Source organism: Dinoponera quadriceps, unplaced genomic scaffold (assembly GCF_001313825.1).
Source record: "Dinoponera quadriceps isolate SergipeBrazil2010 unplaced genomic scaffold, ASM131382v1 scaffold1782, whole genome shotgun sequence".
NCBI classification, from domain to species: Eukaryota; Metazoa; Arthropoda; class Insecta; order Hymenoptera; family Formicidae; genus Dinoponera; species Dinoponera quadriceps.
In genome coordinates, this window is record NW_014555947.1 from 1,773,805 (window position 1) to 1,793,552 (window position 19,748).

Sequence of the window (19,748 nt, forward strand, 5' to 3'; positions counted from 1 at the left end):
AACAATGACTCAAATTCAAGTGATTCAGCTGTTATTTTACTTGTCGAACGAAATTTTACTCCAAGGAATTTAAAAAGTATCATTACTCGTTAATTAATAAAACAAAATGAGAACAAAAAGAGGAGTTGTCCACTTACGAGCACCCGAACGAACGCCTCACGTGTTCATGCAGCAATCCGTTATTGCGATGCACGGCTGTTCTCTCCACCACGTATATCTTCGCTAGAACGGATAATTTGAACAGCAAATGGCAATCGTCACGATTACCATAATTACTCCCATTTAAGAATGGACGTAAACGGGCTGTCGGACGTTCCCGGTATTTTAAGAATGGATCATTTAAGAACGGTGTGTTCTCTGTTCTATAACGAGATCATCGTTGTCGCTCAGATAATTACAAAGAGGAGCGTGTATTTATTCGCTCGTTCGCTTGTCCCGAGTCGACATTTTGATATTACTTTGACTTAAAAATAATTTGCATCTACTTAAGTGGCCTATAGACTAGTAAAAATTTACTTCGACGATATTATACTTGTTGACTTCTTCCTTGAACCTTTAATTCTACAGATTTAAATGTTACACCACAAAAAATTAATATCAAAAATTAATATTCAAGACAAAATTAATATCAAAAGTTAGCATTCAAGATCTCATGTATAAGCACGAATATATAATCTCATATGAAAATAAAATTTGCTTACATAAGGAAATATATGTAGGAATATAAGTCTTGAATTGATATTAATTGTTTTCCGTGTACTTGGAAGCTATTAATACTCTCGATATTTGATTATTAAATATTCATTAAATATTCATTGTGGATATTAAATATTCATATAGTTCACATAGATATTCAAAACAATTTATTTCGACACTAAATTTAAAACATCATCATTATTGTCAAATTAGGAGTAAATTATATCATTAGAATTGAACCAATTTTGATGTCTTAGTTTCTACTTTGTTGTAGAATTAAGTATTTGACATATGGCCCAAAATCCAACTCTCGTGTATTTAAACCACAGCGATAAGGCCGGCCGATTTTTGCAGCGGCTGTCGTATGTTAAGAAGCCCGAACTCGATATTTAACGTGACCGAGTCCCAGCGAGACTGAAAGAGAGAGAGAGAGAAAGAGAGAGAAGTGAGTCACTCTCCGGCCGGCTCTCTTGATAGAATCGAACAATCCATTAGCTCCTTAATTTTAACGACCGCTGGGAATTGAGCTCTAACAGGCGCTATAATGCGCACTATATTTACAGAACGCACTCTCCCGACCTGCGTCGGTGCTGTCGCAAATTTTCATGTGGTCTCTTTCACGTCGGATTAAGATCGAGATTATGATCGTACGCGCTTTGAACAAAATTAAAATCGTCAACGAATCTGCGACCGTCGAATGGCCGAATAATAGCAATTCCGCTCTCGTGTCTCTGCGTTTGACACTGATGACACTAATAATCGTCACACGCAATGTTAGTTAATTATAGGGATAATTACGCGACGTTAATTTAATAAAAGGCCAAAAATGGATAATAATTATCCGGTGTCACCGCGACACCTCGCTAACGGCGACAAGAGCACGATAATTTCTGCACTGTCGTAATAGATTTTGGATTGTACTAATCGTCATCATGTCATTACGCGCGCTGTATGAATAAAATATTATTAATAACTATCCGGCGTTCGTGCGTTATGACAATTCACAATTATAATTAGAGACGCCGTCATGCATGCGTGTGTGTGTGTGTGTGCGCGCAGCCATTAATATAATATCGCCGGTATTACGATAGATTACACACTGTGATAGATATCACATTAATCACCGTAGGACTGAATAAAACATTATTCGCGATGATTATCGGTAGTATGTAAATCGTGTGTGCGAGACTGATGTAACAGGGCCACGCGTGACGCATGTGTTTCGCAGGCACGCGTGCACCAGTACCAGGCGCAGATCTCGAAGCTGCAGTTGGAGAACGAGTCGATGCGAGGTCAGCTGCGCGGCCTGGAGGCAGCATGCGCCGGTGAAGTGCACGCCGCGCTGGTGGCACGACTGGCGACCCTGGAGACGGAACACGCGGCCTTGGCGCGGGACGCCGACGCCCAGCGTCGGCAATACGAGCGGTGCCTGGACGACGTCGCCAACCAGGTGGTCCGCGCCCTCCTATCCCAAAAGGTTCATCGCTATGCTCTCGTTACCACACGTCCTTTCTCTGTCTTTCTTTCTTCTCTCTTTCTCGTCTCCTGACTTCTCACACGATCACGTCCCCTCCGAGCAGCTCTGCCGCGCCCTGGAGACGCGTATTACGAGATACCGTTCGGAAATGTTAACCCCTTCGAGACCCCGCGGAGATACCGTTTTCGAAAACTGTCCGGAGAACTTTCTACGTAAATATTATTATTATTTTATTGAAAGTTTATATTAGAATCGTTAACCCTTCGTTGTCACGCTTCTTTTTTGCTGTTCACTTTGACATACTGGACCTGTGAATATTCATAAACGCGCTCCTATGTAGTGTACAGATATTTTGTTGAGTTTTGAGTGTACAAAAGATAAATTTGAAAAGTTCGTTGCAATCGTTATTTTAAAAGTAGATAATAATTTAAAATACGAGAAAAAATAATATATTAATTCTGCATGGAAAGAAATAAAAAAATTTTGCATGCTTTCAAAAAAAATTCTATTTTAGTTTATATATAGATGCAATAATTCAAGATTTAACAACTATAAGACCTTAATTTTTTGCTTGGGTCAATTTGACTTGTTAATGTCAAACTAGGGTTTGATATTAATATTAAGAAACTAGAACAAGCGTGCGCTACTCTCATCTTTCATCCCTAATCGCTCATCAGAAGGTAAGTTTGAAAGGGTTATAAAACCTGCAGGCAAGATCGATGCGATCTTGCTAAGCCCGACTGAGTCAGAAATATGAATGCATTTTAATAAATTTAGATCTCAAAAATCGACTGAAAAATCGTCTCGAAGGGATTAATTCGCCGCTGACACGCTTCCTCCCCACCCGCTAATACGCTTCTTAAAGTTGATGTGTTGCCGAGGAGGACGTTAGAATGAGTACTAATTGCCGGTGGGTGAATTGTCTTCAGGGTCTCAGGGAGGAAATAGGCGCATTGCAGAGACGTATACGAGAGCTCGAGGCTCAGAATCGAGCACTGTCGGGACTGTTGGCGCAGGCTGCCAGTCCTGGTAGCCCCACCGAACTGATCCAAGGAATCCTCGAGGCAGGTCCAGCTGCTCTGGTGGCCGCCTTGGGCTTGGACCCTTCTTGGGTGCCCCTCTCGAGGCCACGTTCCTTAAACTTGCAGATACCCGTGATGGCAGCCACCAAGTGCCGACGCAGCAGACCTCTCGGTACCCTTCCGGACCTCTCCTCTTCCTCTCGGAATTGCTCGGAAATTTCACTCTCGGAAAATAAAATGACGGCCGAGTCACTCGAATTCGAGTGATTTTTCACTCTTATAGAGAGAATTCTCCGTTCTGAATCGTCGAGTGAATATTTCTATTCGAAACTGAATAGTGAATTTGATGTATTCCACCGAGAATTACGAGAACAAATTTACTTTAATTAATTGAAACATCCAGTCTCGTATGGAGTACGAGTTCACTCTAAATTTGAGTAAAATATTCACTCTTAGGACAATGTCATACAGGAAAACGTAAGCGGCGAAATTTGAGTAGTAAGAAAATTGATCAATCACAGTCGATTATTCTTCGACCGTAATGAGAACGATCGACTGTGATTGGTCAATTTTTTTACTGTTTAAATCTTGTTGCTCACATTTTCCTGTGTGCCAAGACCCTGATGGTTCCGAATGACAGTATCTTCACTACAGCCTCGAATAACTCGATATTCATCATTTCAAGTGAAACATTACTTTAAGAATCTTAGAGACCACGTTTTAAGGTAGTTAGTCCGTAGAGTGCTGGATTTTCAGTGTCAATATTAAAAAATCTCTACATAAGTTTATTATTTGTTGAAAAAATATATTTTCCTATAATTTTATTTGGTTATCTAAATAATAAATAAATATATTATAGTAATTTTTAGCGAAATTAAAACAAATATATATACATAATTTACACGGAAACATTATTTATTTTTTATTTGTCTTATTGATGCTTTATTTATACGTCAATTGAACAAATAGAGATGCAGACATAATAAACAGTGGTATATAAATATTTAAATATATATATATATATATATATCACAAGTATTATTATAAATTGCAAATTTCTTATGGCTATATTTTCAAAACAAAATATAAATTCAAAACAATAATTCTAGAATTTTTAAATAATGTCTATATTAGTCCTTAAAATCACAGTAATTTCTCATTCAAATTCTAAATGTAGTTTAGAAATAATTAAAAATAGAAGTCAAAAGTAAGACATTATAATTCCAAAATATATGTATAAAAAATATTATTTTTAGTTGTGAATATCTCAGTTTCTGAATGGTCAATCGTTTTCTAACTTTACACAGAAAAAAATTAGTCTTAAGTAAAAAAATAAGCATTTTTATATATAAACAATAATGTTATAATTTTCTTAAAAGAATTTTAATCTTGGTTTGATTGAATTTGTACCAACACAAATATTACATGAACTCAATTCAAGATTAAAAATATTCTAAGAAAATTATAATATTCTTGCTCATATATGAGAATATCTATTCTTGATTTAAGACTAACTTTTTTTCCATATACAGACATGTAGATAATATTTCCATCAACAAGCTCAAATCTAAATGAACTCCCAAGAGAATAATTTGACGGACCAACTACCTTAAGCACACGATGGAGGCACAACTCAACTAAACGACGACTCGAACACGAACCCTTCTCGAGTTCTCTATCCCTCCATCGTGTCCGCGGCCCCCCACTCTCATCGGGACTGTGCACGACCGAACCGTTTGCAGCGCAAAAGCCCTCGGAGGAGGAGGGCAGCGAGAGCCCAGAGAGCGGTAACCGGGACGAAGGCTACTCGACCATGTCCAGCGACGTTCAGGGTGAGGGCACGCGCCAAGAGCCGTCGCGCGGCCTCGAGGACCTCAAGGAGGCGACCGACGAGACCGAGGCCGACGTGTCGCCGGACGCGCGTCTCGTCGCCCTCGACGCCGGCGATCCCGACGTCCTCTTCCTACCTCTGAACCTCACGGTCGGTATCAATCCGCGACACAGCTACCCGCCCACCAAGGAGCTGCTGCCCTACCAACACGTGATGCGCAGCTTCTCCGACAGCCACCTCTGCCTCAAGCTCACCACCACCGCCAATTTCACGCCGTACAAGCTACCCAGCCCCATGGGATCGTCCTCCCTGCTGCTGGTCGAGGAGGAGGGCTGGGACGCCGAGTACGTGCAACAATGGCTCAGGTTTGTCGCCCTCCCCCTCCCTCTTCTCCGTATCTCTACGTGTCCTCGCAGCATGAGCGCGTGTAATCGCGTTGGATTGCGGAGCTTTGATTCCGGGGAGACACGGGAGAGAGCGAAACGGTTGGACACGCGCGACTGTTCGGCCGTCATGTGCATCTCAATTTTGTTGTATTTAACGGACTTTGATATTTGGGGGTTCCGCCGTATGGAGAAATGCTTGATTTCACCTCCGGAGCGCCTTTAGCGCCGTGTTCCCCGTAGATCTTTTCCGTGAACGTTCCAGTTCAATTCTTCGGGACGAAGAACAACCTAAGGGTGACTTTCACCAAACTCTAGTTGAGCTGAATCGGTAAACAGTAATAATAAGAATTGTCCACGCCAGTTTTTCCGGCCATGCAACTTGTCGACGATAATCGAGAAGTTCATAATTTATATCTGCGTTAGCAAGATAGAACAAGTAACTTGGCTGACAGCAATTTTATATCGTCGATTAGCTTAATCGGAGTTCGGTGAAAGTTACCGTAAGGTTGTTCCTCGCTCGGAAAAGGTGAACTAGACGCGGCATTAACTCGGCAGCCAAATTAAACATTTAATAGATCTTATCAGAGACGTTATTTTTTCATCCAATATTAACCCGTTTACTATTAATACCAATTATTAATTCTCCGTCGGCAACGTGTAATTTAGTATTTTCCGGCAGCAGCCTGGGGCTTTGATGGCTGGTGCAGGTTTCTATATTGTTCTAAACTGTGTAAAAATCTGAACAAAATTCGTATATATTTGAGAAAGTTTTAATAATAAACTTTTATCGTCATAGAAATCGGATTGTATTTTACTTATTTTTTACAGATCGGGGTAAAAACACCGAAAAACATGGCTTCGGTTAAAAATTCTTAATTTTTACATGAATGAGTAAACAAATCTTTTTAGGCTTTAACATTTGAATGTATGTACTTCGGAAAAAATAGTATAATGGTGTTAGTTCCGAAAAGATGAATTATTTGGACTGAAAATGAAAATTTTTGTGAGAAAGAAATTAAGTCTCTCATTCGAAAGAAAAAGTAATAAAATCATTTTTATGGCAGATTAATAATTAAATTCAGTTAATTTTTATCAAAATCAATGTACATGTGTAAAAATAAAAAAATTAAAATATTTATACGGCACAATCTTTACAATAATACGTGCGGTGCTCTTCGCACACTGACTTATCACACAATGCAAGTAATATATAGTTCTTAAAAAAAAGAAATGAAATATAAAACATATAAAAACACCAAATAATCTATTTACAAAAAGAAATCTTTATATATTTATTGAAATCAGTGAAGAAATTATGCAGAATAACAAGGAACCTATTTTAGAAGCAAAAATCTTACTTATTCTTTGAGATTAGCGTCAAAAGCATCTGAAACACGAAAAAAGCCAAATTGATTTGCAAAAATATTTACGTGGTCTGCAATCTGGCTTACTGAGGATACAAACGGGTATTCTAACTTATTAGAAAACGAACAATTGGAGATACTCGGCGTTTTTACACACACATAATCTCGCTACTCTCAAGTTTTTTTTTTTTTTTTTTTAAAGAAAAAGATTATCGATTACCGCTACCCACCAGTTATCCTAAAAGTCACAATCAAGGAATCGACTGTTCCCTCAAATTCCCGCATTGTCGGAGGAGGAGGGTTAATATTAATATTAGTGTTAATATTAATTAGTATCGACAATAATATTAATTAATATTGATAATAATACTAATATTAATATTAGTATTAATAAGGAAATGAAAATAACATTAGTAAAAAAAATGAAAATCGCCGATTTCAGGCTGGACGACAGTAGGAGTGCGCAACAGCACCGAGACCTGCTCGAATTAGAATACGACCGGGCGGAGCTGGAGGATTGGAGCTTCTCGTTGTCCACGGAGGACCTCGTGCAAAACGAATCGGCAATGTGGAAGGAGCCGGCTACAAACACGCCCGCCTTGCCGGCAATCAAGGAGCATAATCCCCTGGAATTGGAGGAGGACGCGAACGAGTGTCTGTGGAACGGTGCGAGTTATCTCGCCGACAGGGCCGGAGGGGAACTGGTATGTTCATCGATTGCGCCGCGATATCGATCGACGGCCACGCGCGCGTCAGTCAGCCGCGCGGGACTATTATCGCGCGCTCGGCGGCGGACTAGTCCGCCGAAATCCGAGTGATTTCCACGGGCTCCGCGCGCGCTCAGATCGCCCTAATTCCGAATAATCGCCAACGCCATCGCTAATTCCCGTTAATCCGCCGCAGGTCGCGCTTCTGATGGACACGAGGGCGACCGGACCCTGGCCGTACGCGTCGAGCCCCGGCGCATCCTGGAGCAGCGAAGAGGGAGTGCTGGAGAACTCCAGCAAGAGGTCATCGGCGGCGCTCTCCGGTTGCAGCGACGACCCCGACACGCCGTCGGTCGGCACCGACTTCACCAGGGACTTCTACAGACTGGTGAAATTCGAGAGCACCAAGAGCCTGGCCAGCACGTCGTCCAGGAGCGGGAGACCGCCGCCGGACAGGGAGCAGGCGCTCCAGAGCGTCCTGTCGTTCATCGCCGAGCAACAAATGTACCTCGCGGAGTTACCGAACAATCCCGTGGAATCTCACAACACCGCGTCTCACTCGACCGAAGGTTCGTCACTTTCGACTGTAATTCGTCGTCGAACCGAGCAACTCGCGCTGTCCACGCTTGACGAAGTTATCGGGAATATAATTATCACGGAGGGAGGGAGTAGAGGCTCGAATCGAACGGATGAATTCGTAACGAAATAAAAGAAGAGAAGAGTAAAGGTCAATTACGAAGATATTATCCTTTCGTATTTTATCATAAAAACGCACAAAATTATTTATCAAAAGAACATTCTCACGTATAATTTTGTTAACAATAAAAAATTACTTTGAGGAACTAGTTTTTTTTTATTTCAATGACCTTTTTATGTTTATCATTTTCCTGTGTAAATAAAGCGATCGTACTATTCGGACTCGAATCTTTTAGACTCGGAAACGAACTCCAATTGAATCAACAGTGATTCGATTGGAATGACACACGTCTCTAGATTCCACGCGGGAAGAAGTAAGAAGTTTTGCATACTTTAAGCAAAGAATTCCATGCATTCAAGACTCAACAACTATGAGATCTAAAGCTTTCGCATTGACCCACGAGTGCCAAACTGGTTGGGGAAGAGGGGAGGGGCAAGAACGTTGGAAATGCCGCAGAATGACTAAGGGAATTCTGAACCGCGACAGTTATAGAAGTGGGCAGCAGCAGCAGCAGCAGAGGAGATTCCACGGCGGAGGCGAAGGTCATCGAGGCGGAGGGACCGGCCGCTCAGGAGAGCATCAGCAGCGGGAACACGAACGAGACGAGCAGCACTGACGAGCTGCTCGATCAGATACAGGTGCCGCCGTTGGCACCCGAGGAGAGGATCGTGAGCGCCGTGTCGTGTAACGGCGGCATCTCCTACACGACGGTCGCGCCGTCGGAATTGGGAGCCGTGCCCGAGGAGGACGAGGAAGTCGCGACCTCCTCCACGCCCAGTACAGTGGTAAGTTCCTCGTAATCGCGCGTGCTAATTTCCGCAGAAGAAAAAGAAGACGATGATGATGAAGCAGCAGTCACTCGCGTCATATCGCGATAAATGGCGGCGCAACGAGTATCTTTATCTCTCTCATGAGATAAAGATTGGTGTAAATGATATAACGATCCTCCGTCCGATACGTAATTACAATCGAACCCGTTTCCGCAGGTGAGCCCGGCGCGAGCGACCCTCCTCGTGGAGGGCAGGGATCGGACGTTGAGTTTCCACGAGCGCGCCACGTCCAAAGACGTCATAGACGAGCTGAATCGCATGATTCGGAAAGGCGAGGATAACGCTGCGATTGCTAATAACGAGCCCCAGGTAGCGCTGGAGAAACTGGACCTCGCTTGCTGTTGTCCGACAGGATGGGTTCACGTCGAACGCGACATTGACTTCACCGACCCCAAGGTACGCTACCCGTCGGCAGACACCGGACTGATTCAGAAGACTTTTCCCACACTGAGAAGAAAAAATATCTAAAAAGTTGAAATATTTATTTTCAGGATACTAATATTTGCCTATACCAATTACACATATTTTTACATTAGGAAAAATATTTTTCAAATGAAATCTATATATTTCCTCAAATCTGTAACTTTTCATGAAGGTAATTGTTTATTTTATTTAATCGATTTTATTTTTATTCTATTCTATTTTTTTATATTTTATTTTATTTTTAAATATAATTTATTGTATTTTTAATTAAAGTTTATTTTCAATTTAGTTATAGTTTATTCTATTTTTGAATAAAATAATTGAGAAATTTAAATAAATTGTTATCAGTAGTATCTATCGAACAAATATTTTTCATTTTTTAGATATTTTCTTCTCAGTCTTCTCAATAAAATAGTTAATACAAAATACACATTTCTCTCATTTCAATATTTCTATTTGAAAAATCATTTCTTCATATCAACGTTCAGTATTTATACACGGAATAAAAAGTTGAATCGATAAAACTTCCCACAGCGCGCGCAGTTAAATTAAAATAAATGACACGCGTGAAATAAATTTTCCTGATCCAATAGCAGTATTATTGAAATAAACACATCGTACATTTTGTTTCTCAATAACTCGAGTATTAATTTCAATGATATCGCTATCGAATCAAGAGGATTTGCTCCAGTTACGCGCGCTGTTGGAAATTCTATCGATTCATTTCTCTTCCCGCATGGAGAGATCAGTTTAATGATAAGTAAGTGGACACGGGCAGATCGAATTTTAATTACGCTCATTGCTACAAACGCGACGGTAAACGTGACACTTTGATTCAGGCCAGAGCCAATCTCTTAGACGTGATGTTAGCGAGCAGCGAAAGTTCCTCGGCGACGTCGAGCAGCGGTTCGGCGGGCAGCGACTCGGGGGACGAGCCGCCCGATTACCGTCACTTGCACAGACTGCACCGGTACCGACGACAAAAGAAAGGTATTTAGTCGGGCGCCTACATTCCGTAGAACACTTCTGCCGTGCCGTTTCGCGCATCACCACTCACCGCCACCTTTCCGCGCGCAGCTCACAAGCTCGACTACTTGCGTTCTCTGTCCATTTGTTCTCTCTCAACGCTTCATTTTCTTCTCGAAACACTTGGTTCTGTCGTTAACCGCTCTCATTACGCTTACTTCTTTCTGAGGTTATCGTCTCTATCGCTGTCTATCTTCGTATACGAAATACACTAACCGGTCAGCGTTGGCAGTGTGCAAGAAGCTTGAGCCTGAAGCACTCGCTCCGATTAACGGAACTCCAGTGTTGGACATTTGCACGTTCTCGAGATCGAGAAGTAAGGCAAGAGGTCGTACAACACTCTCGTTTACCGCTGCGTGTAATTGTCCAACGCTGGAGGAGACAAGCTCGACGACGCTTTCGAGGATTCGGTAGGTGGTGAACAGCGCTTGCTCCCGTAAGCTTGAGACAACGACACTACTCACACGTCGCCAAACACGACATCTATCACAAGTTAACACTTTTACTGACCGTAATAACCGAGATAAGATAAGCTGGGGCCCATTCGTATCCTAGTTTCGTTTCACGGAGAAAACGCACTATTACATCCACGGTTTTTTAATCACAACATGAGTACACTAGTACTCTTTAAACTTCTTAGAGTGGAATCTTGTTCAAAACAAGCGAAAAGTAGCGGGATTTTCACTCGAAGCAGTGAGAATACCGCTATTCGAAATCACCAAGAAAATTTCATTCAAGCTTAGAGTGGAAAAAGCTACAGATTTAAGAAAATGCATATTTGTTCATTTGAAAACAATTTTGCTCAATGTAAAAATATGTATAATTGATATAAATAAATATATTATTAGCATCGCCGAATAAACGTTTCTTATTTTTTTAGATATTTTTTCTCTCAGTATATTCATTAAAAAATTCATAGAATATTTTTATGCTGTTTTTGGGAATATCAATAAAACCGTCTTGTATCGTTAAAATTTCTCCCTCAGAAATTTCGTGAATACCACGTCACCGGTCAAGAAAGTGTTAATGACGCACACTCGTAACACACACGCACACAGATGCAGACACACATGCAGATACAGAAGATATACAATCGACAGAATCGGCACCCACCAATATCACGCTCGCGCGCGCGCCTGGTAGCCCTCGCTGTACATAGCCTTTTCCATATTTTTTTGTTCAGATGGTAGCTCCTACGCGGTGTGCTTTGATTGTCACAAGAAAAGCTACGTAGTTCGGCTTAGTGACGATCAGTTTCTGTAAGCGACATGCCAATTGGGAGGAATACATTCCGCCGGGACCTATTTTTGGCCTCACACACACCACGTGAACTCTGTGTACGGCTACGACGGACTTACCTCATTGGTTTACTAACAGAATTATTAACCGGAAGAGAATCGTTCCTGGCGAAGCGCCTTCACGCAATTCCAATTTTCCCGTCTCGCGTCCGTCCCGCCGCCGTGTGTGTGCACGCGCGTTTATTATACCCGTGTGACCCACTTGGCGCACGCGCCGCCGTCCGAAAATCTTGGGAACGAGATAAGCGCGCGTCAAGCGTGCGGAAGGGAAGAGGGCTCTTCTCATCGTGATGTACATTTTAATCGAAACCAACGGCGAGAGGAGGAGTATAACGTGTAATCAAAATAAGTCGCTCTTCCCTTCGGACACGCGAGCCGCGCTTCACGATGATCGAGGTGCGACCGGCTACACGTTATCCGCAGGAAGTGCGAGTGCAAAATTTTCAGGAAAACTAGAAAACGAGAACGTCCAAAGACTTTCGGACGAGAGCGTGCACATTGACGTGTGTGTCAACGTCTTTTCAAAAATTCAAGACACCTTCACGAACGACCCGTGCATATAATGCGTTCGTGACGCAAGAATATGGATGCTAGTACATAGTACGCGCTAGAAAAAAAAAATCAAAAGAAATCCGAAGAGCCTCGTGCATGGAATTGCGTCAGGGTAAATCGAGAACGCTTTACTTTCTCTCTCGATGTGTATACCGCGAGTGGGATCGACAACTACTGAATTCTTATTGGCACGTGCAAGACCGTTTCAACGCTCTGTTGTTCTCTTCATCCTCCTCTTTCTGTACATCATCTTTCTGTACTTCATTTTCCGTATTTCATCTGGCCATAGTTATGTAAGAGGGATCCAATCCATAAAATTGTGATTTTTGAGATTTGTTACCGTCTTTCTAAATAAAAAAAAAAGTCGAAGCCTAATGGACGCCTAAAATGAATTAAAAACTAGTTTTTATTTTCTAGTCTTTTATGTCCTTTGCGTCTTTTTTATCCATTTTTTAAAAGTTAAACTTGTCAATGAAATTCTTCATATAAAAGATGTGACAATTGACCCAAGGAGTGGGGTCACATTTGTGTGTCAATGAATAAAGGAGATCGGGTATGGAAGTCATATAACTCCCGTAATAAATAACGGAGAATATTCTTCTTTATAGTTTGCTTGTGTCATATTAATCAGATGTATGAAACGACTTACAGCCAAAACATTGCATGAAATTTACAAGCATTAATTTGTTTCATTGAATGCGTGAGTAAATTTTTTCTCGTCTCTATTATTAATGTTCTGTTAGTTTTAGGATTACTAGTCGCAATTTCTCTTTACTTATAAGAAGTATTGTACTTTATACTAATTTTTCCAGTATTTAGTTCATTGCTATTGCAATATTATTTATAAATATAATCTCTTTTATTAGAAATGAACGTTTGAAGTGAATTGACTCAAATCCGATGGGACTGGTTATCATGCATTAGGAGACTTTACGTAATTACGACATTCTTTACGCACGTGCATAGAAGCACACGCATTAATCACCGAATGTTGTTAAAGTCAATCCAGTTGGTTCAATGACGCATTTAAGTTTCTATAAAAAAATTTATTAATTTATTAATATGTTTTTTAATAATATATTAAATTAATTATATAATGATGTAATGTATAAATATATATATAATTTTTTTAAGTTAGCTTTACATATTACACTGTAATATCTCGTTAATTTTAATAAAATGTTAAAAAACCACTTTTAAATAAACTATTTGTCTTGTTTTCTCCACATAAAAAATGTGACAATTGACTCAAAGTATGGAATGGAGTCATATCTGTTCGGCCTTGTTTACATTCAAATAACTTCTTTGTGCCTAAATAAATATAAGTTTAATATTTTTTTCTTGTACCCCTAAAGGATGTGCCTGCGTTATAATGTACACAAAATCGAGATGTTGATAATGAGATGTATGTTACATGCAACTTTTTCTCTTAATCAATATGTAAAAAATGTGACAACCAGACCCGGTCTCCCCTACTTTTAAAGAGAAGTAAATTGACTATGCATGACTTCTTGAACGATTGTGAAGGACTTCAGTGCTGTTAATACTTTTTAAATCATGCGTCAAATTTTCATCTTCATTTTTCTCGAAACGTGCTTCACATGGGTTGGATCCTTCTTGCATAATTATGGCTGTTACGTCACACGCCTGCGTCCGATCATCTCCTTAATCTCATCACATTCCCCGATTAATCACGCTTTTTATTTCGGCGCGTGTTGTGTAACCAAGTCGGACTGTTGGCTTTTTTTTCGCGAAAATAACGCGTGTCTAATCGCGTTCCCGTTCATTTGTCATCATCATCCCCCCGGGCGAATCATTATCATATGCGACAGATTACGTCAGACAAGCGGCGCGCAACGTGCTCAAGGAGCAATCCCGTCGAGGGAGGACAGAAGCCCGATATTATGTTCTGTCAATGGAGAAAGAAAATCTATTGTATCTCAAAAAATGAATATTTTGGAAACGATTAATTGCGTAATACTCTTCTCATCGGATTGATTAGCCGAAGCTTAGCGTCACCTCTCACGAGCGAGCAGAAACGAACGATCGTGCGCGATTTGTCTGACGTGCATCATGTATCATTCACTCGGTCGTGCACCCGCCAAGTACCTAAATTCCAAGCGAACGAAAAAAGAAAGAAAACGTAAAGTCCGCGGAGGAGAGTGGTAACCGGTGCGGTGGGGCGACGGTGGAAGGCGGAGGGACGATAGAATATACGGACGGGATAAAGAGGAGGCGAGAGAAAGGGAGAGGAAGGAAAAAAATAATAAGGAGAGCAAAAGACGGGGAGGAAAAGAGAGAAGGAGGGAGAGTGGGAAAGAGAAAGAAAAAGAGAAGAGAGAGAGAGAGAGAGAGAGAGAGAGAGAGACGTATATACGTGAAAGAGAGTGCTAAGCCGAGCTACTCTGTGTCTGCTAGAGCCGGTATAGGAAGAGAGAAAGAAAGAGAAAAGAGATCGAGTCAAGTCTGAGGCATGTTGACCCGCTGCCCTTGGTTTCTCAGCGTCGGCGGCCCAGGCGCACCGCGTCCTCCGACTGCCGTCCACCTGGGGCTCGTCGAGGCCGTCGATCATCGGCCGCGGCGACGACTTCTTCGTGCGCTACGGGGACAAGGAGCGCGAGGCGGTGGCCTCCTTCGATTTCCTCGACGAGTTCGTCGCGGCGCCCTCCTCGCTCGGCTCGGACGGCAGCCCGCTCGACCCGGACGACGCGCCGTCCGCCGATCTCGACAGCGACATCATGAAGCTCTCGCCGCTCTAGAAGCGATCCCGAGGCGACGACGGCCTATCGTATAACGTACGAATGAACGAACGAACGAACGTGTGAACGCCGATTTCTTCCGAACGCGAGCTCTTCCCGGTTGGCGAGAAAGAATCTCGACTTTTTAGATACTCGACGAGTCTAGCTTGCGAGGAAACATCGCAAATCCGAACTCTTCGATTTGGACGAACCTTTGCGAGAAATATTTCAATTTTTCTTAGATAAGATCTCCCTAAAAATTTTTCTTAGAAAAAAATTTGCCTAAAATATTTTTTAGACTTTTCACATATTTTTTAAATTTAAATTAAATATTTTTCTGAGAAAAAGTTTTCTTAAACATTTTTTTTTTAGGAAAAAATTGAATTTGCCTAATAGAATTTAAATTAAAAATTTAGGTTAATTTCAATTTGTTAAATTTTTGTACATTTAAATTAAATTTTTTCTAATAAAAATTGTTTTCTTTAGAAAAAATTATTAATTAAAAATTTTTTTAGATTTAGTCTGAATTAATTAAAATTAATGTAAATCTAAAAATGTTTTTTAGAAAAAATTGTTTACTGCCCTTAACTCACCACTGAGCTTTTAATTGTGAAATATTTTTCTCTATCTCTTGTAGTTCAAGAGTTACGAACGAAAAAGTGAAAGCGCCTTCTCGAATTTGAAGTCAAAACCCATATGTTTCTAAAGGGCACCAATAAAACATGCCGTTATTTATGCCTTGAGTTCCTCTGCATATCTACAAAAGTTATTCAAATTAAAAAGAAAAAATTCAGATTCACGGTGTTACCTTGTTAGTTTCTATCTTTCCACCATGGGAGTTTCATTGTTCTTCTCTTTTCTCACAAGCATGAGGATTTTATTTTTCGGTAGAAGCGAGGAAAACGCTGTAATTTCCGAGCAGACGCGTCCGAGGGAGACGCACGGGTCGCCGGGAAGGGGTTCGTCGGATGCGACCTCGTCACAGATATCGTTAAACCTTCTTTCGTCAAGCGTACTAACAAATCAAAACGTCGAACCGAATGACCTGACCGCCTACTTAATTAACACGCTGCGTAGCCGGATATTCGCGATCACTTAGTTCAACTGTTCTCTGTCTCTCGTCGTCGACGAGGACTCATTATTTCGCAATCGCACGTTGAAAACGTCGCCTCATCACCTCTCGTGACGAGAGAGCACGATTTGTACATTGTCCTACGAACGTCTCTCGGACGTCGCGTTTCGAGTTCCGTGATCCCGCAGTCACGGTTTTATCACTGACTGATAAGGTGGGGGAGATCGAGCAACTCCGTGACGCGTCGAGACAGATTTATTGTTTTCAGACAAGAGCCTGAGTCTTGTCCTTTTTTCTCTGCGAGCTTCCTCTTATTCGAGATACAAATCACGCGTCGCGGTACAGTCGAAGGCGGACGGAGATGGGACCCGATCAACGAGAGCGGAAATTGACCCAGACTGAATCCAGGCTGGACTGCCTGTTTCCAGAGCCTAGGTGGGATCCCGGCCAAGTCGAACTAAGACAGCCTCAATGGCTTTCTCGATATCGAACGGCCGGAGAACGCGAATTCCGACTGTCTCGCTTACCACTGTGCCCCGATACGCCGAACAAAAAGGATCTAATAGTGAGTACGTGCGGATAAATATTAGTCACAGAATTAGCGATAAGGATTATGTAAACTGCGGTCGACCTTGTGACACTAAAAGTAGCGTGTACGACGGGCATGAATCGCCACGATCGAAAGGCTCTCTCCACCGAGGCGAACGCGCATCGGCGACGCGTAGTCATAAACGTAGAGCTCGTTCTGCAACCGGCGTCTCGCAAAAATCTCGCAGATATCGCGTATCGCGCGGCGTTCTTGCGAAAAGTAGAATCTCCGAAAGCTCAAAAATATCAGGAGAGAGAACGTTTTCTTTCAGTAAGTCCCCCCCCCCCCTCGCTTTGTCATGAGATATCATCTGTACGTAGCGCTGCAATCCAGTCACCAGGACAAAAAAAGTGAAATGGTGACCGCTTCTTGGCAGAAAAGGTGACAAAAGTGACATCTCAAGCATTAAAATAATGACAAAAGTAACATTTCTTGTCATTAACCAATCTTAAGAACGCCAATATTTTGCAAATTTAACGACAGCTGAAGGAAAAGAGTGACTATAGTAATTGATTTTGGATAGCAAGATTTTTAGCGATTTGTCAAGAAAAAGTGACAAAAAGTGAGTTCAATGACTGGATAGTGGCGCTGTTTACACACGAAAATCTCGTATTTTTCTCCGATCGATTGTTTAGACGCGTCGTAATGCGAGAACAGATCCAACCCGGAAGCACTAATAAGCTTCGCTTAATAAGCGCAACTTGAATTGTTCGGGAGTTTTGAATCGTCAGCGCACCATCGTAATGACTCGTGCGGAGAAATGTGTGTCGCGACGCGTCACCTTCCAAAGTGAGCTTAAAGAGGGAGCGTAGACTAAGAAGACACTCGTCGATTTTCTATGGATCCGCTAGATATTTTGTACTCTCCCCCGTCGTGAATCATCGACGAGCGTCAAGAGCCGCGATCGTTAGTTGATGCAATTCAGTCCACGCATGACGAATTATTTCCTTCTGTCCTTAGAGCATAAGACACAAGCCTGTATATTTCGCTTCCGAATTTGTAATATAGTGGTTGACGATACGTGCGTGCGTGCGTGTGTGCCTGCGTAATGTGTAAGAGAGAGAGAGAGAGAGGGAGGCATTCGCGCTTAGAAAGGGAGAAGGATAAGTCGACGAGAGGACGAGGGTTATTCTGTCGTGCGAACGAAGGTAGGAATTACTTCGGTGTGATTCGTACGAAATTCGTCGCTGCGAATGGTGAACAAACTTCTCTTGCGTGACGTTTGAATCGAGTTAGGAGTAATATCACTAGCGTACGTAAGCTTTAGGGTAACGAGTCGATAGAGATATTTTACACGTAGCTGTATACCTACGATGACGAGTACGTTCAATATTTCAAGGTCGAGGCTGCACGGACGGGTGTCAGGTTGTCCCGCGTCTGCTCGCGTTGCTGCTTTTCTAGTCAGGCTCAAGTAAGACAGACAATTTTCGATGCTTTCGCAATCACATGGAACCCGATATCGACCCTGCAACGCGCGCGTTATCTGTCGTCAAGCGGTCCTCGCGGACTAGACCGAGGAATTATCTCCGCTCGCCCCGAAGATTTATTATTCCACACCTCCCCTGATGGAAATATTTCGCTGAAAGTATTATGAAAAATCAATATTACTGAATGTGCTTCAAAATGAATCGTAACTTTCCTCGTGAAATTTAACGTTATACTGTGAAAAATAAGTCAAATCATATTGTTAAAAAATAATGACAAATTTCCTAAAGTATTAGATATCATGAAACTTATAATGAATTTAACTGAAAACTGAAATTTTACTGACGGAATAATAATTAAATAAAGTCAATTCAGAGAGGATTTCAAATAAAATTTCATTATATTTTCAATAAAATATCCATCGGGATCGCGCGAGCTTGTCGGGATACATCTCGTTCGCTCGCAGATAACGTTTCGAAAGCGCCGACACGCACAAGTCGCGTGTGATCGTCGTGATATCTCTTGATATTGTATTATTAGATGGTCCGCGAGATAACATCTAAATTGCGCCCGCGAGATAAACCCGCTTGACTCTCGAAGGCGTAAATAGCGCAGAGACGATTACAAATGTGATTGTACGTTATTATTCATTCAACGATAGCGTGGACGTTTAATAAGCATTGAGGAAACACGTCCACGAGCTTACGTAAAAGGAACATCGCAATTTATGACACGTGGCACAGGGTTAATTGACACGCCAATTAGTGACGAATCTATGACGCAAAGGATTATTTCTCATTGTAATGCGCTACGGCTATACTAAATATTTTCTGGCCGGAAGGTCGTAATTTACTCGAATGTCTCTCACGATAACACGAAACTGGAGGGTTGCGAAGAGGAATGGAGGGAGGGAGAGAGAGAAAGACGGAGAGTAGGAAAGAGAGCAGAGAACCTTTTCGAGGAGGAGGCGACTTTTTGTCCTGCAGCCTGAGAATAATAGACTAACGATATAGCTTTAAGATGTTTGTAAGTTCTCTACCTTTGGGAAGGACGCAGCGCGCGTCCTGCCGTTTTATTCCCGACCGAACCGCAGCAGCAAAGTCAAACGGTAATCGCGCGAGAACGAGGACTCGATGTGTGTACGACGATGTGAGGCGACTTTGTACATAGTATGTATCATAGCTCAAACACAGATGTAAGTTATCCTCTCTTGAACTTAATAAATAACGACAATATACGAACGTAAAGAGAAAAACAAAAGAAGATGAAGAATCCAACAAGCACTTGTAACCGATTGTTGTTGTCTACGTTTATTTAATGAATGTACAGAGCTGGGCACACACGTACACACACACGCACATACATACAAAAATACATACATACACACACACACACACACACACACAGAATTTTGCCCCGCAGCAAAAGCAGCAGCAGCAATAACAGCAACGTTAGTGAACGGCAATTGCGTGTGTACGCACGATGGTGACGTCGATCGTCAAAGAAGAAAAGGTGGCGGCGGCGGAGAAAAAAGAAGAAATAGAAAAACGGCGGAATGAATAATCAAACCGCGCGATAGTTGGTCCAGTGATGTCACGTAATATCTATACGAATA

At 41.8% G+C, this 19,748-nt stretch overlaps 1 protein-coding gene across 9 annotated transcripts in view; it reads left to right on the plus strand.

Moving 5' to 3' along the window:
• Nucleotides 1-15,339, plus strand: part of LOC106746090 — a 259,684-nt gene extending 244,345 nt beyond the window's left edge. For 3 of the 9 annotated variants that reach the window (XM_014622290.1, XM_014622291.1, XM_014622298.1), the window contains 9 exons: nt 1,925-2,173; nt 3,103-3,367; nt 4,938-5,391; nt 7,219-7,480; nt 7,680-8,052; nt 8,667-8,965; nt 9,167-9,406; nt 10,273-10,423; nt 14,812-15,339. In XM_014622290.1, the coding sequence (XP_014477776.1) occupies nt 1,925-2,173; nt 3,103-3,367; nt 4,938-5,391; nt 7,219-7,480; nt 7,680-8,052; nt 8,667-8,965; nt 9,167-9,406; nt 10,273-10,423; nt 14,812-15,068 (2,550 nt within the window). In that variant the 3' untranslated portion in view covers nt 15,069-15,339. Of the gene's footprint in view, nt 1-1,924; nt 2,174-3,102; nt 3,368-4,937; nt 5,392-7,218; nt 7,481-7,679; nt 8,053-8,666; nt 8,966-9,166; nt 9,407-10,272; nt 10,424-11,445; nt 11,623-11,642 lie in introns of those variants that run through there. The other 6 variants (XM_014622292.1, XM_014622293.1, XM_014622294.1 and 3 more) reach the window with 6 other exon arrangements.
• Nucleotides 15,340-19,748: the final 4,409 nt, after the last annotated feature.